At 42.6% G+C, this 26,824-nt stretch overlaps 1 protein-coding gene across 2 annotated transcripts; it reads right to left on the bottom strand.

Annotated features, from left to right (window-relative positions):
* Positions 1-668: 668 nt before the first annotated feature.
* Positions 669-25,183, bottom strand: LOC138196232 (phosphatidylinositol-binding clathrin assembly protein-like). Of its 2 annotated transcripts, XM_069146075.1 has the most exons (19): positions 24,253-25,183; positions 16,447-16,589; positions 14,156-14,231; positions 13,620-13,722; positions 13,179-13,272; positions 12,980-13,091; positions 11,854-11,960; positions 10,403-10,444; positions 7,266-7,351; positions 6,271-6,373; positions 5,666-5,799; positions 5,306-5,403; positions 4,834-4,947; positions 4,684-4,714; positions 4,422-4,563; positions 2,724-2,747; positions 2,252-2,308; positions 1,996-2,115; positions 669-795 (listed from the first exon to the last, which is right to left on the bottom strand). In XM_069146075.1, exons 1-19 carry the CDS (start codon positions 24,380-24,382, stop codon positions 781-783), a joined length of 1,731 nt encoding a protein of 576 aa, XP_069002176.1. In that variant the 5' UTR covers positions 24,383-25,183; the 3' UTR covers positions 669-780. The 2 variants fall into 2 exon arrangements, with proteins under 2 accessions (XP_069002176.1, XP_069002177.1); XM_069146076.1 differs by lacking the exon at positions 10,403-10,444 and having other exon boundaries at positions 24,253-25,182.
* Between the last annotated feature and the right edge of the window lie 1,641 nt (positions 25,184-26,824).

Raw genomic sequence — 26,824 nt, 5'->3', positions numbered from 1 at the left:
CTCATAAAAGGACTCAAACGTTTATGTCGATGCAGCACGCTGAAATGTAGAAAAAAGGGACACGCGCGCGCGCACACACACACACACACATACACACACACACACACACACACACACACACACACACACACATTCAAATCAATAACTTCTGACATCAGGTGATGGATGACACGCAACCGGGACCCAATCTGAACAAGATGCTAAAATCACCTACACACAAATACACCCTTGGCAAAGTTCACATTGAGTAAAGTGCCAGCAAACGATCCAATCAGAGAAAGAGACGTGTGTCCTCCGAGTTTGTTTCAGTTGTGGGATGGAGAGGGACGTGGGTAAGCCTTTGTACAAGAAATTATCGGGATGAGGGGGGTCGGGAAGTGGCAATAGAGCTTCTGCACTTCCATAGAGCTGTCAGTCTTCGTAGCGTCATCACAGGTCGTAATTGCCATCTGAACCGGCAAAACTAACAAGAGGATGAGTGGGATTGATGCTGAGCTTCTGGTTCCCCGGCACTATAGATTCAAAGACGGAGAGATCAGTAGCCACGTGGAGAGAGGAGAGGAGATTAGAGGGTCAGGTGACATGGAAACTGACATCAGCATTTCATCTTTTTATCCATCCTCTGGTCCTCTCTCCGTCTTCCTCTCCCCTCCCTTTTCCTTTCTGCCCTCTTCTCTCCCGCACTGGATTTGGTTCTGGATTTGTGTTCGCCCGTCGACTCTTTCTCTCCATCTCTTCCCTCTCGCCTTCAGCTTTGCTGCCATGGTTACAACATCCTCCCTACATGAAGTGCATCTGCAGAGGACGGGGGGAAGAATTGAGAGTAATTTAGCTCAACAAAACACCTCATCAAGTGTTCAGGCATCTATTGACAAGAATATTACCTGCCGCAGTGCCAGGAAAACAGCTTCTCAGGGGCACGAGTGTTCAGTAAGCAATTATATTACTCGGTTATGTTTTGAGTAATCGCTCAAAACATACTTGATTGTTTGTACTCCGGAGACTCTGAGAGCTGATCGTTACTTGCTGTGAAAAACATGTTTTTCACACTTCCTGGTCAATTTAAAAATGATCTGACAACATGATTCATCCTGCCTCTTTATGGATCCGCTGCTGCTACACAACTAATCAATCCTTGAAAAATAGCTATGAATGAGTGCATCAATTATTCCAGGAGACTTGCAGATATGAGGCATAGATTCAATATTTGTGCCAAAGGAATACTCCCCCCCCCCCCCTTTGTTTGTCGTTCTGCTGTTCTGACTTCAGTTTAGGATGTGCAGTGCATCCCATTTACTTTATGGTGAAATAATTTAAAGAACTCCACCCTGCCACCCTTCTGTCGATTTCTGTTTCAGTAAGTGTGGCGTGTTCCATAACTCCTGCCCGCTGGTGATAACTATCGCTTCTTCGTCCCCTAAAGCTCGCATACGTAACATAAAAGCAAGAGCTGCACGATAAACAGTCAAGTCGCAGTTTGGATCGTTTCCTGTTCACGCCGTCTTTATTGCCCACCAAACACGTTTCAATTTATTGGGGTATAAACTTAAATTTCCTTTGCGATAGCTTAAAGGTTTTTTTTTTATTGTGCGAACCCTTCATGTTTGCATTCAAAAGTAAAGTATTAGGTCCCACCGACACGAGAGAGTTGGACATTGTGGAAATGTGCTTAAATGTCTAGGTTAGCATTAAGAGTGGAAACTATGTTATATCCTGTTTTGTTTAGTCCTTTGACAAAGCAACACCCGGAGATGCTAAATTGTGGAATTACAGAGGCGTTATGGGCCAAACTATTTCTTGACTTGTTAGCAGAGCAAGCCTTGCTATTTCCCTCTATTTCTAGTCTTTATGCGGAGCTAAGCTAACCAGCTGTTGGGTATAGCCTTCCAGACATACCAGTATATCCCACAACTGTTCCTTTAACTACGCTGTGTGGCATAATGCACTAATATGTCTCTATGTGTGTGTGTGTGTGTGTGTGTGTGTGTGTTTTACCTGTGTTCCTGGCATGGGTCCAAAAGGATTGGTGGGTCTCAGGACAGGCTGGTTGTACATGACAGGCTGCGGGGGCATCATGGCAACACCCCCCATTTGATGACTCATCTGAGGAGGGAGCTGGTCGGAGCACAGGTGAGTGCAGGCGGAGGTTTGCACGGGGCAATGTGGATGGAGACAAATCATTTAGTATTCGGAGCAAGAATGAAAGATTTCTGAACGTAGGAGTGAGACGAGACAGGAAGTCGTTCTTTACCATTCCATACACAGGCACTTGGGGTGTCGTCATAGGAAAAGCCACTGGTGCTGGAGCCTGTACGGGAAAAACAGGGAGGAGCACAATACACCACTTTCTAATATCGGCCTAAAAGTCAATTAAAAAGGAATCATGAAGCTGTCAACCTCATGTCTGACCTTTCAAAGATGTACCCAAAGGAAATGTTGTTTTTTTTTTACTTTCTTCAACATTTGCATTTGTTTGCCTCTGGCAAGATATCTAATCCCGAACAACAAAAAGAGGTGCGACAAAGCCCGTAATAACCACGAGGGATAAATGCCTAGGCGCCACAATAAGCACAAGAATTCCCCTCTCCTCTGATAATTCATGTAGCATCAGCACTACAAACAGCCTGATGATAAAGTGTCACAGGTACAGATGTTAAAAAAAAAAAAAAGCAAATCACTTTGAGGATGTCAGGATGAAGGGAAGGTGAGTTAAAGAAACTTACATAGCCAGTATAGATCATCCCATTCTGTGGAGAGTTAAAGAAAAGAGAGAAAAGAAGAGTTCAATTAAAGCCATGCTACTTCTTTTTCTTCGAATAAAGAGAAGATCAACCAGACCTTTGTGCAGCCCTAATGTTAAAATCACTTCTACTTTCTATTCAAGTCGAGCCGCCGGCTTTCCAAACCATTTGCTGACAAAATGAGCAGTTTGAGTTAAGAGGTCAATCAGTGCAAAATTAAAAAGATGAAACCAGATTGAACGGCAGAGACGTGCGAATAATTAGAGTGGCGCACAAAAGGGCATAGATACTTTGGGAGCTCCTTCAAAAGCCCCGAATACAGAAGTTAAGTTACAGTTAGCCAAAAGGTGTGTTTGATTAATTTCAGGGCGAATTAAGAGATTAGGAGAACCTGACTGCACGGACAGAATGATGGATGGCAGCAAGTTACTGTATAATATAATACTTCTTCAGGGGATTTCTGCCAGAGTAGTACTTCACTGACAAGACCTTAATGTCAGGGGGATTTGTTTTTGTTTTTAATGTTATTCCTATCAGGATGCTACTGGTGTGTACTTTACAGCATCATGTAATGGCATTAACTGCAAAGGAAGCTAAATCTTTCTCCTGATGTTACATTTAACTGAAGAGTCAGTTAAAGTTTTCTTATATTTATAAAATCATGACTATACTAACACAGATGAAAAGTGCGTACACAGCTTTCAGCTGGCTTCGAGATGAGCTCAAACGTCGGTTCATCAATTATCTTTTCGACAAAACACACAGCCAGAAACTAAAAGGTAGCAATACCTAAAAGGTTCAAACACTGAGGACCACATTGCTCCTAGTAGGGAATCTTATTTAGAACAGCTGAGCCTTAAACAACGACACAGGTGTTCTCAGTAACTCTGTCGATTCATGGTGCGTTCATGAGCCACTGGGAGGTGGGAAAGTTCCGACGTCCAAGTAGGAAAATCCGCCTAAATACACGTAGAACAATGAATATCCCAGTAGGAAGGTTTGTTTGGGAGGTTTTTGTGAGCTTCGAGAAGTAGGTTTGACGTCACTTGACATGGCAGTGCTGTGATGAAACAATGAAATGTAGCTGCGGAAATAGCTTTACTTACTTAGCCTAGCCTACCTAGTTTGCTGGCTGTGTTAAATGTTAATGTAGAAATGTAGTGTACAAATAATATTGACCTCCCGAGGTCTCTGTGTTGATTTATATGGACGATGACGAGGTTGTTTGTCACTTTGCTGTGTTCTGACATCAGATATATAACAGATTTTCTGGGGACTGCCATGTTGCCTGTTTGTGAACGCTCCCTACTTGGAAGTGGGATGTTGCCAAATGCCAAACTTCCTTAACCCCCCTGCCTGAACGCACGATTAGACCTCTCGTTGTCAACTTGAAGACGGGTGGAGCTATTCAGAGCGGGGTTGAGGGGAACCACACGTGCTTTGTTATATCATGCTGCCTGGTTAGAGCTCTTCCACACAAGGTTTGGATGCGCTTGATTGACGGCTCCCTCAGTTAGTTTTGATTTGAGACAACACTACCCCGTCGAATTTGACGCCCAACACAGGTTACTGCACTAACATGTAAGTGTACTAAAGGAGGTATGCAAATTGAGACACAGCATTGGTGACAAAAGCATGAAATGCTACGGACACTTGAAAGTGAATCAAGCTTTAATTTACCATCTGAGGGACGGGCATGGGTGCAGGTGCCATGGGATGGGTAGTGTGAGTCCAGTTGCTGCTGGTGCACATGGTCTTCGTCTGCCAGCCACTTCCTCCCGTGGGCTTCTTCTCTACCAGCTGACTCCACTGGAGCTCCGGCCTGATGCGAACACATACACACACATACAGAGCTCATGATTCACAAGAGAGACCAGTCAGCGATAGATGTACAGCAGAGTCATTCGCTTGTGGCTCAGTCTTTGATGTCAGACCCACTCACTTTTTAGCTGGCATCCCCCCAAACTGCAGGTCTGAGAAAAGAAATAATAAACATGACATCAGTTGAAAGGCAGCGACACAGCAAGAGAAGAACAAAATGGAAGTGATGACTGAATATTTGGGAGGAAAAAAAAACAGACTGTATACTCACTGCCAACGAGGTTGGCTAATGAAGAGTCCAAATCATTGGGAAGCATTTTCCCAGAGTGCAATGGGGCTCCAGGACTGTGAATATGAGTGGGTGGGGACGGCTTTAGCAGGTCACCTGACGTCCAAAGGTAACCATGGAAACGTTGAAAGGAGAGAAGAGGGGAAATGAGTCAAAAGCATGAACCAACTGGCCATCACTGTCACACTGTATCCAGCTCCCAGAGTGTGTGTGTGTGTGTGTGTGTGTGTGTGTGTGTGTGTGTGTGTGTGTGTGTGTGTGTGTGGTGGGGGGGGGAGTGGTGGGGGGCTGCGAGTGGGAATTTATTTGCACGCTTGGTTGTATGTTTGCATGATTATACGTGTGTGTGTGTGTGTGTGTGTGTGTGTGTGTGTGTGTGCGTGTGTGTGTGTGTGTGTGTGTGTGTGTGTGTGTGTGTGTGTGTGGGTGTGTTTGGTTGTGTGTGCAGTCCTACCTCCCCAGGCATTGTTATTGTTGGGCACAGTGTGTGTGGTCTGGATGGGGGTGAAGTTAGGCTGCAGGGTGAACAGCTCACTGGTCAGGTTTGGCACACTGCAGGAAGAAAAACAGGGAAGAAAACACAGTTTTGTCTCATTTTACTGCAAAAATCTAATTTATGATGGCAGCCAAGTAAAAGGTTTTTCGTTAAAGTGTGAAGAGATTAAATGAAATAACAAACTGAAGGCCAGTATTTTATAATGAAACTGCAGCACTGCAGATAAAGCTGGGCAAACTCTTTACTCTTTCTGCAAGAAACTCAGAGGGCATTTTTCCTCAGCGTTTACGTTGCCTGTGACTCAGATGTTAGACTCACTGGTTGCTGACGGGTACGATGGGTGAGTTGGAGAAGAGATCCGTGGCCCCTCCGCTGCTGTTGGCACTGCCCACTGACTGGGCGCTGGGTGAAACATTGGGCGTCTGAATGTCGATCACCTTATGACCGTCCTCCTGAGCAGAGGATAGTTGATCTTATTTTACTTTATATACCTCCAGTGTTAACGTTTTCTTTAAAATATTCCTTGTGCTTCTTAAAAAAACAACAACTGGACTGTCCTGGATGCTTCCTTATTGGTATTAAATCCACTGCAGAGGAGCAGTGTTTAGACTCTGAGTTCATCTCTATTCTCTGTGCAGCTCTGTACACTGTGGGCCCGCAGCCAGAGGCAGACTGTGTATTTCACCGTACTGCAGAGTGAATGCACTCGTCTATTCAACTTTAACAACAGTGCGGAGGACAAAAAGACTTGACATACAGATGGTTACACTGTTACACTGATTTCTGTGACCTTTTTTCTAACGTAAAAGCAAAAAACAGTGGATTTTGTGGTTTAATTCAGTGCAGTGCTGTTAGTATTATCTGTCTAATCTTTTCCATAGTATGTGCATGGATGTACTAAAAGAGCTCTCCTAATGCCTCGCCTTGTGTTGCTGCTGTCGGTTGTCCTCCGTCTTGTCGTCCATGCGGCTGAGAGAGATCCCCGTGCTGGAGAGAGACGACACTGCACTGGACAAGGTGCTGGATCTTTGAGGTGAGACACACAGAAATGCAAAGCCTGCAGTCACTTTATTGCTTTCTGTTGTTTGTCTTTTCTCTTTTTTACTGACTTGCACTTTATCGTGCTTTGTAACCTTAACATTACATCATCAATCTAACAAGGCAATAACAGCTTTGTGAGGCTTGTTATTAAGAAAGCCAAACTGAATGAAGAATGCATTGGACAAACTGAAACCTTGACAAGAGGAAAGGTCTGATGATGACAAAATCACCAGCACCAAATTTCATTCCAATCCATTCTATAACACTTATACAGCACTTTTGAGATATTTCTCAATTGGGGACTAAACGATTGTCACTGACATCCCCAAACCAACCCTCCCACCCTGGCCAAAAAAAAATTCAACCAGTGGTAACAGCTGTAGTAATCCAAGCAGTAGAAACAGTCATCTGTGGCGGTAGTCCCATTTGACAAGCCAGCAGAGTTGATGCGATTAGTTTTAGCCACGCTTACAGTGCTGCTCTAGAGATGGCAGTCTTTGGTGAACTCCAAAAACTTACTTTGGTACATATATCCATGGGGACCAGACGTTGGGGCAGATCTGACTGGTAGTGAAACTTGGTAGACTTTTATGTCTCCTTCAGGATTAACACTTTTCTTCTAGTGTCAAAAACTCAATTTGTTCAAAACTGCTGACATTCCCATCCGCCTCAGCTGTACTTTAATGGACCTTAGTCTTGTTGTTTATTGTTTAGTTTGTAATTGCACTAGCACCAGTAGGAGATCAAAAGTACACAAGGGTACTTGTAGTACTATAGGAATAGTTGTTGTATTGACAGTAATAACAAGAGGAACAGCAGAAGTAGCAGTAATAGTTTTAAGGTATTATTAAGTGGCTGCGTTGTGATTTGATCCCACCTGCTGGCGGCGGAGAGGTCCTTGAGCTTCCTGCCCTCCAGAGAGGCTAGATGCTGCTCCAGAGCCTCCAGGAGAGAGCTGGGAGCCTGAGAGGGAGGGGAGGGGCAGGGTGGAGGGGTAAACGGGGTGGGGTTGAAGGGATAACATTAGAACCACAGCCAAGTAGACAAAGTGGGGCACATAGCTGTCTTTCACCCCCTCTCCTCACCGCTCATTTTTATCTCACACACTCACATACAAAGCAGCAGCAAAATTAAGACATCATCCTCTGATTGACTACGTACTCTATGACAGCACTTCGTTCTGTTTTTTTTTTTTTTTTTTTGCATTTGGTTTCATCAGGTTTGGTTGACCAGCATGCACACATTAGCCTTGGATCATGCAAGCGAGTCCACAGCGGGACTGACAGGTCAGGACAGAGCAGAGCATCGTCGCTGCAGGGCTCCAGAGTAGAAACACAACAAACACGTCTCTGAGCCATCTAACGAGCCCATGCAGAGGCCAGCAGCGCACAAACGCTCTTGTAAACGCACACACTTACACACGCATACACGTAAAGAAAAATCACAGTCCAAAAAAATTACGAGTTAACCCATGGATTCCACTTTAGGTCACATTAATGTGTAATTGATTTGATTTAGTTTGGAGATTACGAAGCAAGTAGTCAAAGGACCCGAGCAACCAATACTGTATCCCACTGGAAGCCCAGGAAGTTAACTCAGTCAAATGTAAACATCTGGTGGAAATACTAGGTATACACATCGAGCAGCTGGCCAGCACTCTTTATTGGAAAACAAAAATAATGGATGAGTTCATTTTGACCACATGTGATACCGCAGTTTTCACCCAGAGCCTTACATTTCAGCGCCAGAGAACACAGTGCAAACACAACAGGCAAAGAAAAGATTTCTCATATACTTATTTTAAGGGGGAAAGAGAGTAAAATGCGAATTCTGGATATCCTTCTTCAGAGAAATCTAGAATATACTAAAAGTTTAAAAGTAAAACAGACACATATCTAGAGCTCAGTAAAGGCATGGGTCACTATGTTGTTGAATAAGGGCATATAAGGTCTTCATAAGCACTACAAACATGTTTTTGTTTTTTTTAAAGTCAGCCCTTTTCAGTTTGTCACTTAAGTTGTCGCGTTTTAAACATCCAATTATGCATCCACTGAAAAGGATAAGCTGCGTTCAAGGCCTTTAGCATGATATGCAGTACCTATGATGGCATTATGTACACCTACCCAAGTCATATTTGCAGAAACCTATTTGATAAAGACCATTCGCTGCTCTCCCCACAGCTAATGCAAAGGGACATCATCTTTTCAGAAAAATGATTTGAACACTGCTTATGTGGGCAAAACCCTATTTCATAAAAGTTGTGTTGACTTATTTGTATGAGAAGCCTGTAAATCACCAGACAAGCCTTGTTATTTACACTGGGGAAATGCCAGAAAGACTGCTGGATGAATTCAGACAGATACTAAGCCCCAGTCATGGACATCTGAAATGATTCTGCAAAAAGAAGCTAAAAACTTGTATTACTGTTTAAATGCTGCTTTAAAAAAGCACCTTTGAGTCAAATTTGTTTAGTACAGAGCCCCAAAAGGTCACAGTGGTAATTTCTTTTGGAGACTATTTCTGTGTTACTTCACAATATGTTCTTATTCCTTCTGATCCACATGAACAGCTGGTGTGTTGGTCCAGTCCAGTTCTAATCATGAGGCAACCCACCCTGACGTGACCCGAGGACACTACGCCAAGCCCAACTACACCGGCAACCTGACTGCATGCCAAGTATGTCGATCAAAGCAGACACGCCCCCAAACATACCTCTCTTTGAAGCCAAATATCAAAATAATTATAGAATTATATTCAAAAGAACCACCAGGGCATTGATCAAAAGGAGTGAATTTAGCGAACGACAGCATAAGCACGTGAAAAAAATATATAAGTTCAAAGTTGATGCCTTTTGAATGGGAATCTATTGGAATTAGGTTATTTGGAGTCAGCCCCTAACGGCCCTGAGTGGTATTGCACTTCATGGCACGTCAGCATTGGCTTAAGTATCGAAGAGGTCCGTTTTCATACACGGTCTATGGTTATAATACACTGCCAGTTAGGGGAACAGGCTGCATTTAGTGCTCATTATTCACTTTAAAAAGCCAACCTCTGACAGTATCCTGCTGCAGCTGCTCTGCCTGGCTGTGACGGGTGAAGCTGTGGCTGGATGTCTGGTTATTTTTTTAGACTTCAGCTGCTCCTGCGGTTCAATAGGCTGCTAAGGATGTGTCCAGGTGTTACTACTTGAACCTGCCGTGCTCCTATGACGGATGTGTCACCAACACAGGAGTTCAGGAGAACAGTCACTTCAAAACCATCCCTGCACACAGACAACCGCTGCATGTAGTCAGTTTCACAGCCATTAAAACCCAATGTGTCACAGCCAAAATTGTAACAACCAAAGTAAAAATCTGACTAAAGCTATAGCCACAGTGACAGCTGTGTCATCCCAAGTCTGTGGTCGCAATCAGGGCCACAGTCTGTCTCAGCAGCAGTCAGTGAGAGAGCTGGTGAACCTGCTCTTCTCGTTTTCTTTCTAAACGCAGTGATGTAGACTTGTGCATCAGCATCCACAGCTGAGGGTGCGCCAACTCTTATTGAAGTCAAAACAAGTGTCGGTCTACTGCATAATACAAACTATATTATAATACAGCTCAGCTTTTCTCTGTGGGTCAGCGGGAACGTCATTGTGAGGTAATGCAAAAGTCATCCTCAAAAGGACTCTCACTGTGACCCTTCGGGTCCTCTGTAGTTCTGCAATAATTCAGATAAGAAAAACATAATGCTTAAAAATTGTATTTAAATGTTTTGCTTCAAGGCTATTTGCAGGTTTTCATTGATTGTTTCCTCTCTATTCTAGACTCTGTTCATACTGTAAAGAAGACAAAGCGAAGAAGTTCAGGAGAGTGAAGAAGAGAGGAGGAGGACGGGACAGCTGCAGTGTGGGCAGGTCTGTAGGGTGAGTAGGGAACGGGAGCGTTTAGAGTGAAGCATTATGGGACTGACTTGACGGATTTATATACTGGTTGACTGACTGGTTGATTGACTGATTGAGATGAGATGTAGACTGACCTGTGTGAGATCGGGGCTGTCGCCCTGATCTATCCCAACTCGCTGTGTCACAAAAAAGGAGGGAGGGGTAAGGGAGGGAGGAGGGAGGCAAAATAAAAAATAAACCAAATGTAATAATAAAAACAAGGAAACAAACCAAAAAACCCAACAGACCACAGAGTATAAAAAAAAAGGGAAGAGGTGTGTGAAGGAGGAAGAGGAAGAGGAGGAGGAGGAGGGAGAAAGAAGAATCAAACCCAAGCATTCATTACTTCATGCAGTGGCTGGAAAGGAAAACAAATAAAAGACAACGGAGGAGGAGGGGAGGAGGGTGCATGCACACGCATACAAACACCTATATACAGTATACACAGTATATGTACACACATTTATAAATACACACACACACACACACACACACACACACACACACACACACACACACTGAGATCTGGAGACTGATTGGAAATGAATGCTGAGCACAGCGACTGATTGAACAGGCAGGGCAGAGAGGGCAAACAACAGGTCACGTGACTGCGAGGTAAGAAACATCCAAAAGGAAGACACTCAACTAATGTTGACTTTGAACAGAAAGAGAAGGGAGGGACACAGATGACACACAAACAGACAAACACACATTTTGTTAGACAGGTAAAATGAATGGGTCCTTAAAGTCAACGTTAGTCTGCTTTTCTTTTTTTTTTTTTTTTTTTCTTTTTATCTTTGGATCAAGCGGCTGCACCCCAAACCTTCTTCCAAATGGGAACGAAACCAAGCAGTGAGAAAGCCTTTGAAGATGGCGCGCAGTCTACAGGGGGATAAAAATGTTTATATTCGCTGTGAAGCCTAGCGAGGACTGCAACTGTTAACTGGATAACAGCCATTATGAAGAAAGAGATAGCTTTTTAAGAAAAGGGAGGAAATTAAACAGGAGCAATAGGAGACAGAGATAGTGATAGAAAAAAGAGCTTGCTTGGGCATGCAGTGCAGGCATGTGAACAGGCAGCACGCGAGGGGTCCCTCAACTGGAAGCTTGTACATGAGTGGCTCTCTGATAGGCTAAAGACTCAGCCATTAATAACTGTCTTGGAGTAAACCCCTCCCCAGGTCGGGGCAAGAGAAGGACAGAGACAGGAGAAAATCTAGATGCAAAAAGAGACTCGAAAGATTAAGAAGAAAGAGCTCCCGGACGCTGATCTGCGGTCAGTTGAGGTATGAAAATATTGACCGTAAATCAGATCCCCGGGGTAACAGAAGTCTGGAGCAAATCTCAACAGGTGGAAGTGGATTCTCTCCGCAGGTTAGGTCAGGACAGGAGAAAATGACAAGACAGCATTTCATATATTTATGTGAAACCAGAGGAGAGGAGGCCGTTGAGATTTCCTCCAGACAGATATATTCCCATCGTCTCTACTTGGGCGATTAACGCTGTGCTTCCTCCTCGGAGGGCCGGCGGGACAAACGGACGTTACCTCTGCCACTTTGAGAAACTCGGACAGTTTGGTCATCCTGTTGAGGAAGGTCTTGTAGATCTCCAGAGCCTCTTTGCACTGGTTCTTCTTCATGTCAAAGTATTTCTCTGTGTATGAAAGAACCAGAATCAACCCAGGGTCTCTGTTACATCGTTGTAAAGGAGGTAAAAGCAGGTTAGCTTGTTTGCCATCAATAAATACTTAAGAGTCCAAGTTACAATTTAACCATAGTTGGGTTAGGTAATCGTTAAATGAACACAGTAAGGAGTCTAATGGTCTATTCTCTGCCTCTCACACCTCACTAATTTAATAATTAATGGAAGAAAAGAAGGTGATCATTACAGTCTTTAATTGGACTTTAAGAGACAGTAGCAGGAAAGATTGATTTTTCTCTAAAGAAGGATGAAGTGGAGCTGAATGGAGTCACAGTTGTGTGATCTCGACATCAGGGGAAGATTTCTACATAAACAATTGACTACATAGAGGCTTTGTTCAGACTGCAGGCACTTCAGATTTGTTTCTCAAATTAGATCTTGTGAGACAGAGTATCCGCACTGTTATTTGCAAGTGAGCAGGTTGGATCTGGTGTGTCCAGACAGCACCAACCTGTGTGCATGGGTTGCTGTGGTAAGAACGTGCGCGTAGCTACGCTGGTGATACGGGTTTCCAACGTGGAAGCAAAGTGCCAGCAGACAATTTATTTCAGCTTCTGTCCAGGGACTGTTGTTCTCGCCGTCCTCCATGGCGCCATCAGAAACCATCTCTGATAGCGCTCGGCCAGTGGTGGCATAGATTCTGCTCAGAATGTTTACTCTGAAAATAATGTCGTCATTATGTGCCGCACTGTGAGTGATGCAAGAAATCCAATCTGAGCCATCAGACTGCCAGGACAGAGAGGCATGTGTAGAAATTCGATCGCAATCACATTTCAAACCACCTACAAATGTGATTTGGATCTGATTTTCAAAAATCAGATTTAATTTTCTTTTTTTTTTTTTGCTGTCCACACTTTCAAAAATCATCCAGATGGATGTTAGATATGACAAAAAAAAAATGGATTCAGGCTGGCAGTCTCAACAAGGCCAGAGATGAACTCTGGATCTGCTGTGATGTGCGTTTGATTTACCCAACATGTTGATGACGCCCTCGTTGTAAGCAGCAAACAACCGTATGGAGTCTTTAAACAGCAACATGAAAGCTGTGTTGATCACGCCGTTGGTCAGCTCGTTGGAGTTCGGCTGAAAAAAAAACGAGAGATTGGATCAAAACAAAACTGCTGCAATCTCTTATGTGAAAGCTTCTGTGCTTTTAAGTCAGATGTTTACCTGGAAATCCAGCAGTGCATCCAGCTGGTTCTGAATGATGGGCAGAGTCTTAATCAGCTTCTCTGTGGTCATGGTGCGCATTACACCGTCGGCCCTAAAAACACACAACAACACACACACAGGAGCAACACACGCAGACAGGATTAAGCCTGGAGATGAAGGTGTTTACTCTATGTCCTTTAAGAAGCTAAAGACACAAGAAATAATACAGAAACAAGAAAACACATTTCAAAGCCAGACTGTGTAACTTTTGTAAAAAACTAAAAAAAATATGACACATATATTCCTATATTTCATTTCTGTCATTAGATCCCCCGAAATCCTACACGCTTAACAAAATCTATCACATATGTTTGAAGTAGAACGTTAAAAATACAGCTTTGCAACCGCCATTAACAAATGACCCATAATGTATGTCAGCAGTGTACATGTGTATGTTACCCTCTCTTCATCTTGGTGAAGTCCACTGCTGCTAGTCTGTAAGACATGGCTTTTTCATTCAGGTAGCGGCTGTAGCGTCTGATGAAGGTTGACATGTTATAACCTGGAGGGCAGAGAGGGGGCGCTGCAGTTAGAGGCCGTTCATATTGGCTTATTTCCAAGTCGGGTTAAGAAGCGTAATAATCCGGTTCATATGAAATGTACGACCTTCTTTGTGACCAACCTGCATTTCCAGATGTGTCAAACGGCCCCTTGCACGATACTACTTTGAGATTTATTTATTCATTTTTCCTTTAGAACATTTAATTACAAAGCCACAGAGTGTGTGTTTCCAATTTCAGCAGCATTCGGCAGCTTCTTGTAGCAAACAAAGAGCACATTTTTCAGTAGCTGTTTCAATCCTGGGCCCTTTGAAATAGGCTCTGAATAGCGGCTTATTGATAGTGTTACAGTGCCAGGGAGAGTCCGACATAAAGTCATTTTGTTAGACGTACAGCTCTGCTGACTCTACAAGCAGCCAAATGGCATTAAATCACCTTGTAGCGCAGCCTTATCTAGAAAGTTGTTGAGGTTGAAGAGCGTGTTTCTGGAGGCAAGGTACTGCACCAATCTCTGAAGGAAAAAGAACAGAGGGAAGAGTTAGTGACTTATCTGCTTCTGTTGCCTGACAATATCAAGCCGTGTCCTCACTGACAGATGGGCAGCGTGTGTGTCAGACTTAGTGAAGAGTTTATTTGAGGATAAAAGTTGCCGCTTCGTCGACGTTTCACAGAGGCTGCGTTTGCTGGCTTAAAGCGACACTTTGTAACTTTTGAAATAACTGATTCTTCTTTTTGTAAAGTTGATTTCATTAGTAACAAATTGCATCCGTGTTCAGTTTAGATCAGAGCACTCGGGGATGATGCTCATCCTGCTGATATTGCTGTGTCACTCACGGCTCTCTCAATTTGCTCTCCTCCATTTAAAATACCTCGCACTATATTTCTAGTATTTACCATTATCCTATAACTGATTACGCCACAGTGACACATTCCTCCTTTAAATTAATGAGATAGGCACTCAGAAAACTGAAGCTGTCACACCCCATTTGGACTCTGTGTAATCACTTCCTGTTTAATTTTGGAATCCTCCACCTTCAGTGTGCTTTATGGTCCTGCTGTTGTTTAGTTTCCCGCCAGTTTCTGCACCCACCTGTGTCTTGTTTTCTTATCAGTTCGTTGTGTATACGTATATCTTTTTTTTTTTTTTAAGTTGAATGTTTAAATTTTGTTACATTTTTGGACGTTACATATTTTTGGATTCTGCTCCAGCCGGCATCCTCTGTGTTCACTGACCTGCCTTATTTGTTGTAAACAAGCTTTTTATGTGAGTAAAGCTCACTTTGCTTTAACTTACTGCCTCAGTGTCGTACAGCAGCAGCCTTCATCATTTAGGCTACAATATGACGGGGCTTGATGTAGGTGGGGTTTACGATAACCTGATGCATGCAGAAAATCAAGTGCCCAATACAAACAATGCAGCCACTTGACAAAACTAGTGTAGATTGTAATTTCCATTGCCTATCAATATTTATTGCTAACATGTTTTCATGTTTTTGTTTGACTCCTGGTTGCCAAAGTTGAGCAGGTCAGACAGCACACTGTAATGTTTTAGTAACAAGAGCTGACCCATGCCACTTCTGTTCGATATTGCACCGGCATTAACTGAAATTTTAACTGATAACACCATCCATACCATCCACAATCTGCTCCTGCTATCAATACAGAGAACCTTTGTTAGATAACCCATCGGCCTTTAAATCTCACTGTTTTCCCAGCCCGGTGAAACCAGTGGAAAAAGCCAGGCTGAACCCCCGGCCGGTTTAAGCAACCCTGACAAATTATCCAACCATCATGTCACTTCTCATGTCACAAAAGCTTTGTTGTTTGCACGCTCGAAGAGGGTCATCATCCCCGCGGTAATCGTTGGCACGGCCTCTCTTTCTGGTCTGAGACGCTCATTATTTAACATGTTTGATGTTTCGGTTGTTGCCCTCGTAGGGCGAGCAGTGGAGCGAGGTGATTTGTCATAGCGGCCATTTGAAATGTCAGCGGGATACTTCATCAGTCCTTGTTGGACACATGGAAGATGCGGCTTCAAAGAATCTCACTGCGAGGGAGTTGGAGAGAAATTGCTGCAACCCGGTGAGTAAAATGTCAGGCTTTTTTTGACAGATCAATTGCTCAAGCTAACTGATTGGCAAACGTCCACATCAATGTCTCCCTCTTATGATTGTGTGCTAGATTGTACAGGAAATCTCTTTGTTTCATCTTCTCAGTCCATTCACCCAATTAAATAATTGCCTCATGAAATAACAAATTGCAACATGATGCATATCCCCTCTCAAAACGTAAAATGAGACAGTGCGGTAGGTTTAGCTTCATTATTGTGTACACCTGTCCAAGATAGCCCAGAACACCCAGAAATATAAGAGCAATATTCATACATTAGTGAATAAAATAGCTGCTATTCTACATTTTTATTTAGATTCTTTTGTGGTAGTTCCTTGGCCTTCTTTAGTTTTCAGTAATCAAAACTGCCCACTGAGGAAATATTTGACTTCAACTCACACTTGCAGCTCTTTTAAAAGCTACACCTGACTGAACATGCTTTTAATGTTTCACATCTTTTGCTTTTAATTTGCAAACCACCTTTGCCACCTCGAAAAACATAATAAATGTTGCATCTCATTGAACAAGCGAGATGCCAAACTACTTTCTTGTCATCATGATGAATTTGAAAAATAAGCATCTTTGGCCCTCACCGGGCATCCGTGCGTTCCGCTCACCTCGTTGCCGTACATCATGAGGTGGTGTGTGGTGATGAGCGCTTTGAAAACCACAATCCAGCTGTTGCTGGCCGTGCGCTCCAGCAGTGTGTCTGCCAGGTGGGGGATGCTGACGTTCAGCTCATTGGTGCAGTGGATTAGGTCTAGAGGACACAGACAACAGCATGAAACAGTCTGAGGAAAACTGTGCAAGCAACGGACAAAAACAAACTAATGACCAGTGGCGGAGATATCATAGAACTGGAGTTTGGTTTGAATGTTTGACCGCTGTGTACTTCAACTCCGACCCTCTCTGTTAAAACAGCAGCAGCCACATGCCAAAATACTAATTTATGTCCTTAGAGAGATAACAAGTTGAGTTATTCTGAATCGGAGCGAGAGGACAACCGCAATGATTGAAGTCATATTGACTGATGCATTAATTTTGACTTACTCAATAACGTCACCCAAATATACGAACAAATGATTGTTTAAGGATAGCGACTGTACAGAACCGGGGTTACGATAACACAAAATCCATTTTGTGGCTGTAATTCAAGCAGTACTACATATCAATTGCAACAAAATGTCAATACCGTATCAGTCCAGAAGATGGGAAGGTACATAACAAGGTCAATTCCATTCAAGCACAATTAACTTAAGGAACACGTTAAAAAAAAAAAAACACCTGTCAAATGAATAGACTGATGATGAATAATCAGAGGTTTCTTCAAGAGCATCTTTGTTCGTGGTGATACACTAAAACGAAGACGACCTCCGACGTTTACCCTCTGAGTGTCACATGTAGATTCTAAATTGGCTGTTCAAAGCAAACGTAGGACTCATTTAAAAAAAAAAAAAAAAAAAAAAAAAGATCAGTGTTTGTGCTGTGAGTCAGATTCAAAGGTCTGACAAATGCCAGGCTGTGTGTGTGTGTGTGTGTGTGTGTGTGTGTGTGTGTGTGTGTGTGTGTGTGTGTGTGTGTGTGTGTGTGTGTGTGTGTGTGTGTGTGTTAGATGAAAAACTGGCAAGTTAACACAGGAATGGGATTTTCTTTTAAAAGGCAGAAAAATAAATGTTTAATATTATAATAATGACACAAAACAGATAATAAATTATTCAGATTTCAGCAGTAAACATACAACTGGGACAGAGTGGAGGAACAATGCCCTAAATTCTTTAAGGATTTGGCTAAAGATCAAAATGTGAAGTATGTATGGCATCTGTTTAATCGCAAAGATTTACTGACTCCTTGTAAACTGGCACAAACACGCTCCTTCTAACAGTACATCCCCTGTTAAATGCAGTACAGTCTGCTAATCTGTAAATGTGATTCCAAAATGTTCAATTACTGTAAAGAAAAGGTTGTTAAAATCGTCAGTGACAGATTGTTTTCTTAACTTGACCTTGGCCTCTTTTACAGTAAAAACCCTTCCTATTAACGGACTGCAGTGTGCACTTACTGTTTAAACGCCCCGTGCAATCTGTTCGGTGACATTTATTAGCAAGTTAAAGATCTTTTGCCAGATAAATTATTCACATTGTTTAGAATATCAATAAAATGCTCACAAAAATGGTGTCAAAATGGAGACTGAGCAGGCTGTTGAAAACCAAGCTGGTAAGAGGATCTGAGAGGTTTAGTGAAGGAACATCAGAACACAGTGAGAAACAGACAGAAGGAAAGAATCTCAAATATGACCAGAGGAGATGAAGGAAAAACTAGCGAAAGAAACCAGAATCTCTCACGTTAAAACTTCAAATTCATCAATTTGGAAACAGACGGTAAAAAATCCGCACATCGCCAACTAAAGCGACGTACAGTCATAACGACGGGAAGTGAATTAAAAAGGTCCTGGTGCAGTCAGTGAAAGCGCCGGGGGAGTGAGAGGAGGCGAGCTTGTAGTCAAAGGCTGAGGGGGAGAGAATTAGTGGGCGCTGAGTTACTGAGACGAAACTTCAAGCAGTTTGGTTTCTGAGGCAAATCCTCGGTCTGTTTCCCTGGCAGGATCAGAGGTTATCAGTGTTTATTTGAGAGCTCTGTGATGTTTTCCGCACCCACTAAAACGCTGGATACCAAAGAGTCCCAGTTGGCACCGTGGTTAAATGTTTAATGCATGTCAAAGGCATGCGAAGCACCAGCAACTCACCGCAGCTAATGCTTCAATCTTGTCCATTTAAAAAAATATATTATTATGATTTTTTTTTTTTTTTTTTTTTTTTTTTTTTGGAGTGCGAAGCCTCAGCAGGAACAACATAGTCAATATTAAGTGTAATAATATTGATTACAGTTCGTCGACTCATCCGGCTTTGCCTGCCATTAATTATGAACGCGGTCAAACTGTCAGACTCTCGATCTGATGCGTTAATGTCATGACATTTGGTTCCCTGCTTTAGGGCCAAATAGTCGTCGAAGGTCTGTTCACTTCCAACATCTGAAAAAGGAAGATGAATAGTGCAGAGAAAAAAAAATGTGTAAACCCATAAAATGATTCCCAAACAAAACACATTTTGAATAGATATCCATATACAATCAGTGATCAATGAATACAGATGATTTATAGAATGACATAAACCATAATTCTGCATCCCATTGAAAGTATAAATGGAACAGGCTTTTGGCCTCAGTATGATGTCTGCGTCACTTCATGTCAAGTTTGAGACTAGTATTTTGAAAAACAAACTATGATGGCTGTTTATTCAATATTTATAGATGCTTTTAAGGAACACCGTTTCTTCTAAACCCAAAATGTTCAATGTCTTGATATCACATACTGAATGCTGTAGAACTTTGTAGAGGGCAGAGATTGCGACCAGAAATTGCTGAGTTATATAGCTAAATACAAAACCACTTATTGGGACATAAGTACGCACGCCACTACTACATTTTTAATTGGTTCACTCTCACCGCTCTGAAGGTCTTTACATAATGTGGCCGTTTTTTTCATGCTATTAATTTGCAGGCTCCTATTTTTTCGAACTGTTGTCACGAGAAACTTTCACTCAGAATGGGAATATTACGCAGCGAAAAAGCGACTTTTTTTTCAAACGGAGGTTAAAATTTATTTTGATTTTTTTAACCTTAGCACTGCGAGAAAAGGCATCAACCAATCACATTGTGTGAAAGTGGAACAGACGTCTAATCACAATTCCTATTGACAGTGTTGGTTGTTTGTGTTTTCTTTGTATGACAAAGGGCACAAAAATTACAAAGACAGCGATCTCGAGGTCAACATGTGGAGTGGCATCGCCAAACAAGTAGTCTATCAGGAGAGTTGAGGAGTTTATTTAGTTTATTTTTACGCAGCAGGTTTAATTAACCTACCAAAATCTCCTCTTCTTTTGTCGAGTAAGGAAGGGCACGAGGTATTCATCCCTGGATGATGTTGAGTCCATAATTTTTCTGAAGAATGAGCTGACCCAAATCTATTCAAGTCTTTTTATTGTTGACCAACTGTCATTAATTTGCATCGCTGCCAGTACGAATAGCTTTGAGGCAGAATTTTTGTTGTTGTTTATCTGTTACACCCCGGTGTATAAAGGCCTTTTATAGTGCCCTCTGCAACCGGCCCACTCGCACACAGCATACAAACATGATGCCTAGCAGCCACTGAGTGGATAGCCACAAAAACGCACATATTTGCCTTTGGAGCTGGTGGAGACCAAAATCAGAGCTGAAAGCATGTCATTATCGGACAATTACTAGGTATCAACACCAACTGAATGATAGTTATGCAACAGCCTATTTACATCAAGATGTCAATGGCAAAGATCTGTTTGCAAACAAGTTCACAACATCAACTTAAAAGTGAGGTCCATACTGCTTTCAAGTGGCCAAGAAAAAAATGCATTCAGCTGAGTAATTACAAACTTCTATTTGACATATTTCCATCTAAATAGTAGATGTTGTTCAGTCAGATGTTCTCACACTACGCATGTTCACCTCTGTATTCCTTTGGGCGTTAATACATCAGCGTGGATTTTTAATTATCAACGCGTGACAGTGTAGATAGCCAGATGAATGTGATGAAGTATCGACTGCAGGAATGCCAACTTGGATTATTGATAAGATGCGCTCCAATAATATAGATCAATAACACAATTAAAAATAAGATTTATGATGTCAGTGTGCCTAAATTCATACAAATAGTTGACAACATGGCGTTATCAAGTTAAATTTGAAGGCATCTGTAATGCTAGTTAGGACAGAATACAAGAGCAGAGACTAATATCTGAGTGACTGAAGGGATTTCTGCTCATGAAAAGACTTATGCAACAACAATTTTATTCAGCATGTTTTAAGACCTTGGCTTTAGATAAAGTGAATACTATTCAGGGTGTGTAATTGCAAGATAAGGTCATGAAAATGACATAGATGTGGGAGTAAGTCTGTGGGGCTATCTGTTCATGTACATTACTGTTCTGTCAGGCTGACTTTGAGGCAAAGCTTCATCATCTATTGTGTGTTTTGTTGTTGCAACAGCAGAACAAAAAGGACAGGGCAAGGCACGAGGCACAGTTTGTTGCTTTTGAAAAACATCTCCAACATGTCACTATTACAGCCGGGACACCGAGTCAAAAAAACTGAGGGCAGAAGGTTATTTTGGGCCTGATTACTATTCTACGATGCCATTACTGCGTCTGTCATGCTCACCATTTGCTATGGGTACTAAATAATCAACATTCACCATTGATTTCACCAACTAGACTGACAAGGTCATGACACTGCAAGAAAACAAAATCTGAAACCTGGGTTTGCTCACTCTCCATAGCTTCAATGACCATAATTGCATTTGATTTATTTCGCATTGCATTTGTAGAAATGGCACTGCAATTCATCTTTTCTTTATGCTGCGCCTGCTCAGGATGGATCAATAACAAGTTGAGTATATTTCAAAGGTAACTGAAATGTCACGTGTATTTATCAAAGCTCTCCGATTAGGTAAACTGATTCAGACTTGCTGTCCTGGGGACGTTTTGCCTTTCTGATCGAAACAGATAAATATGTTCCAAGGTTTAACTTTGAATCCCACTGATGCAAACTTGAAGTGCACAAATTAGCATCGTTAGAAGTGCTGTTTTTTATTTTGAAGGAGGTTTCCTTACTGCTACAACACCTGGAAGTTACAGTTTGACTCCAGCTTTATATAGTCTTCCCCACATTGATGTTGTTCCATTAGCTGGTGTCACTGCTGCTGAGGTTTTTTTTTGTTTTTTTTTAACTGGTCCATTAACTAAAAAGAAAAACCAAGGGTCTTTTTAGGACCGGGTTTACCGGGCAAGTTGAATGAGAAAACACCCTCAAATGCAATAATGGTCATTGGTGAGCGGCACAAAGAGAACGTGGGTGTCATAAACCGAAAATCACAGACATGAGCTCAGCCGTAGTCTTACACAGCTGACTCATCAGAAGCTCCAGCAGCAGTTGCGTTCATTGGCCTTTTCTTTGCATTCGTTATTCACGTTCTTTTCAGCCAGTCGCGAGATTGGACCCACTGATCTCACACACTCACACACTTCCTGCATCCTTCCGTAACATTAAAATGCACCGTATGCACTCAATAAAGGACAGACAGAGGGAGAGAGAGTTGTACATCATATAATGCCTTGGATAGAGAAGAGAGGCCCTCTAGCAGGAAATAGAAAGTATTTTATTGTGAAAGCTTTGCCGTGTCTTTTAGAACAGCTGCATCTGAAAGACTCAACACTTATTCAGTGAAAAGTGCAATTTAGAGTTTCCAATGGGTGAATTCAGCCAACCACAGTTTTTCTTCATTTAATAAAAAAAACAAAAACAAAAAAAACATTTTTTTGGGGGGAGGAGGGGGGCTTTTTATTCCAGTAATGATCAGAATAAGAGCCGGATCAGTTCATGAAAAAAAAAAAAAAGCCTCACGTGACCACCTTGACAAAATGAAGTGACCCATTCTGAGAGGGACGTCTTTGTCCTTGACAGTGGTGGTATAAACCATTTTATAATCCATTTGGCAGATTGAAATTTGTCATGTAAATGTTCCGGTTCTATTTTTAGAAAATTTTCTCTCTGCCTTGAGTTAAGTGACATTTACTAGTTTCGGATATGCTCCCACTCATGGCGGGTGCTGAAGGTGCACAACCTTCCACCATGAAACATCTGCAGGGGTGCAATGTTCTTATGAAACTCTGGGATTTGTTGTAATAATATACCAATAATGGTGCCTAACACCTGATGCACTTCATCTGATTATTTTTTAGCACTTGCAGCATTTGGACTCCTCACTTAACTTGATTCTCTTAATAAAAAATAAAAAGGTAATCACAGCAATTGTGCTGCAGAGATCCTCCAGTTTCCATCCTGCACCACCCAAAATGTAAAACATCTGCCTCACAAAGGGATACAACAGTAAACCTATATAATTAACTTTTAGTGCTCCTCACCATCAAGATAAGATTAGTATGAAATCAAAGCAGCAGTAATTACTTCACGTTGCAATTCACCAGTCACAAACGGTTCTTTTTTATGAATGCATTTAAAAAAAAACTTGCTTTTGAACCTTTGAACCCCCCCCCCCCCCCCCCCCCCCCCCCCCCCACTGGGTGTTTTCTGCTTTACTGGCCTTTTAGGGCAAAGCAATACGGCCCTATTTAGATGCATTATATCGAAGCACCCGGTAGCATATATTGTGAGGGAGCCCAGAATTCCCAGTGTCACCTCTGCTGTGGACACGACCGACGAATCCGCTGCCAAACTTGCCGGCTGACTGGTTGGGCGTGTAGCTGGATGACCGACTCTCGGGCCGTTTGGCCACTTGCCTTGTGTTTTTTTTTTTTTTTTTTTTTTTTTTTTTGCGGACTGATTTATCCACATTTCCTCTGGATTAGCCATCTTGCTATTTTCCCATCTGTGTGTGTGTGTGTGTGTGTGTGTGTGTGTGTGTGTGTGTGTGTCTGTCTGGACGGGACTGCCTGTGAGTCTGACTGGCAAGACCATTGATCCGCCGTGCTTTTTATCGATCACGTCAAGTAATTATAGTGAGGCGGAAAAGCCACCTAACCTAACGACCACCTAATAATCACTTGTGAAATCTGCATGTGAGGGGGGGGGGGGGGTCCTCTTTCTCCCTGTGTGCATATTGCCACAGATTGCACATATAGGTAATTAGCATAATGTAGAGATGATGACAATAAAGACTGTATACTGACACCGGCATTGCTCTGCCTTAAACGCCTCATTGTAACATCCACCGGCCGAGCTACACACAGCATGACTCTCTGCTCACCTCAGGACTGACAGCAGTACATTCATTAACGCATCAGAGGACATGACAGTGAACTTGGAAGTGCAGATTACAGAAATGAAGAGAAAAAAAAATGTTGGTGATGCTGCACAACATCGCACATTCTGTACTGAAGGGTCTCCAGGGATAGTGCTGCTGCTGCTGATAGTGGCGTTAATAATGGATAGGCCTACATATTGCTGGTTGCAATATGATTAGCCTCTACCAGAGTGGCCTATTTCCCCTGAATGACATGCACAGATAGTACCTGGCTGTTTGCCCCTCGCTATTTATTAAGATTTAGTGCTTGCAGTAATGGTCCGACACGTTGTAGTGTATGCTTTGCTGCGTAAATCACATTTGAATCTGAGGGAATGTAATGGTGCCTAATTAAAGAGGCTGCAAACATAACCGGGCCGGATGAGAAGGGGGAGAGAGGAGGGGGGTGGGGGGGGGGGGGGGGCATAATAGATACTGTTTATACAAGCTGTCTTTTGTGAGGAAAGACGCTGGTAGCTTGGTGCATGCATGCAGGCTATCTATACAGTTAGCAGTGATGGTATGCTTAACCTACAGTCAAGGTGTTTCTTCTTGGGTCCGCTGACTTCATGCGTCGTGGCCTTGCAGACGGCTTTGCTGATGGCAGACCCGGTCATGCTGTGCTGCGCGGCGGCGATCCGGTCCGTCAAAGACTGTCCCGACATGATACGGAGGAGGAGGTGGTGGCGGATGAGGAGGCAGGCGGAGTGATGGTCGAGTCCGGGTGGGGGGATCCGGGGAGGACGATCAAAATGTCTTTAGCGGCGGGGAGGAGGGTAGTGCCCTCTGCGAGAATCGGCCGGAGGAGGAGGAGGAGGAGGTGGAGGAGGACAGCAGCGTACACCGACGAGGATCCGGTGGGAGAATTCATGCGGCGGCCAAATAAAACATAAGACGGTCACATCCAGAGAAGCATTTAAAATTCAGTCGAAGGCAACAGGATGACCCAGCTGCAGAAATGATTGGCCTGCGTAAAAGAAAAATCTGAAGAAAAAAAAAAAAAAAATTCTGTATAACGAGAGCAGCCCGTATCAAAAAGCTGGTATTAATATCAGAAAATGTACAGTGCGCTATAATGTATCCCTGAAATAGATGCTGCCAAGGGTGAGATGACGGCGGGGTGCGTCTGTACGAGGGCTGAATCCGAAATAACGATGTCAATAATCGAAAGAGCACCGGCGATGATTATCAAACGTATGCGGCATCCCCTATGACTGAAGACTCATTTTTCACAGACGATATAAACCAGCATTGTCCTTCCCCCCCCACTTTTTCCTCCTCTTCACCCGGTTTCTCCTCTGAATCTGTGCAGAGATCCGACCGCGAACACCTCTCTGGTCCACACTGCACCCCGCGCTGGCTGCATCTAACCTCAGCCGCTTTGATTTTTTTTAATTTTTTTTTTATCGCCAGTCCTTTTAATCTTCTTACAAAAAAAGGGTGTACTATTTCTCTGTTGAGGTTGCCGATAGGCTAATTCCGATTTTTTTTTTTTTTTTTTTTTTTTTTTTTTTTTTTTTTGTCAGTCAAACTTGTGTTTAAAATGGCAGTACATGAATCAGGTGACTGAGAAAGGAGGGCGATTGGGCCACTTCTCGGGTCCGGGGAGGGTATCTTAAAGCAGAAGGCTGCCCCGAGTTTTCAAGGCGGAGGAGGTATCAGCTGGTTCGTCACCTTGGTGCATATGGACGGCTCAAGCCTGTGTTGTACAAACTCTCCCTGATTATCTGCTGTCCAATGAAATGTAGACACATATAGGGAGGAAAATCCACGATGAGCACCACAATCTGTTGAATTTGTGTGATGCCTGTGCCCTGCTTCACTGTGAATCTTACTGAAACTTTATGTTGTTGTCTATTTTATAGGATTCACAGTTGTAAACCTATATAGGCCTATTCTTTTAATAATATCCCACCATATGATGCGTTTGTTTGTGTGTGTGTGATGTTGAAATAACTTGTAAGGGAATAGGTTTCCCGGGTAACTATTATTCAGAAAAGCATTTTCAAAATTCTCATAAACATCAAAAAATATTCATACAACTAAAATTGTTCCCGTGAGGACTTCTGCCTCAGTTGGGATAGTGTATAGGCGTGAAGAGGAAGCTGCCTTTGGGTCAGCCACAAAAATCACATGGTTAGAGTTTGGAAAAGATCATGGTTTGGGAGAAATTCAATATTTTTACATAAGTAATGTTACATATGTCACATAGGTACTTTAGAGAAGGCAACTGTCCACATGCCAAAGTGTCCTTGGGCAAGACACTGAACTTCTGACGGCCGGTGAGCACCCTGAATGGCAGCTCTGCCACCGTGGGTGGGTGAATGGTTGAATGGGAAACAGTGTAAAGTGATTTGAGACCGCCAATCTGATAAAGCGCTGTTTAAGTGCAGACCATTTACCAAGTGCAGACCATGTAAGTAACTCACTTAGGTTTCTTAAAAGAAATCTACATTGACTTTTGCTTTGTCACGTTGAGCCGAACCCGTAGTAGCCTCCCGGGTGAAAGTCCTGTTTTTCTCTCAATCCAAACACTCTCAGTCTTCCCCCTGCTTGGACTTCATCACTCTTTATTCTTCGTCTCATGACCTTCACACAGGTCATACATATGTGTACTTTTCCTGCTTAGGGGAGGCAAAATGTGTCCTCTAGCTGACTGTCGGTTGTATTACACACTAATACTGGGGGCTGCGCATGTTTTGTGATTTCCATGTTCTTTATTTAGCTTTTATGACACATGTGTGCAACATCCTTCAGAGGACAGCTGCTTCAGAAGGACACAGTGAGTAGTTATTGTTATGAGTGGTTAATCTGAATAGCATACTAATTGAATGACCTTTATAAATGCCCATTCCGATTGTCAAACGCCCGAGCTTACATCCTCAAATGTCTTGTTTTGTCCGCACCATCAGTCCAAAATAAATTTAAAAAAATTGTTCAAAATGATGTGAAACTCGCGTGTGAGATGCTGGATTGAGGGAATTTTAAGAATTTTTGCAAGAAAAAAATTATTTAAAGAATTCTCCAGTTAAAAAAAAAAAAAAAAAATAGTTGCAGACTAATTGATTATTTGAGCCCGATTGCTTGGCTGATTTCCACATTTTGAG

The sequence above is a fragment of the Embiotoca jacksoni genome, unplaced genomic scaffold (genome assembly GCF_022577435.1).
Source record: "Embiotoca jacksoni isolate LCO1_2020_lvr unplaced genomic scaffold, fEmbJac1.0.p SCAF_13, whole genome shotgun sequence".
In the NCBI taxonomy this organism is placed as follows: domain Eukaryota; kingdom Metazoa; phylum Chordata; class Actinopteri; family Embiotocidae; genus Embiotoca; species Embiotoca jacksoni.
Note: the sequence above shows the minus strand (reverse complement) of the source record. Positions and strands in the feature narration are given on the sequence as shown.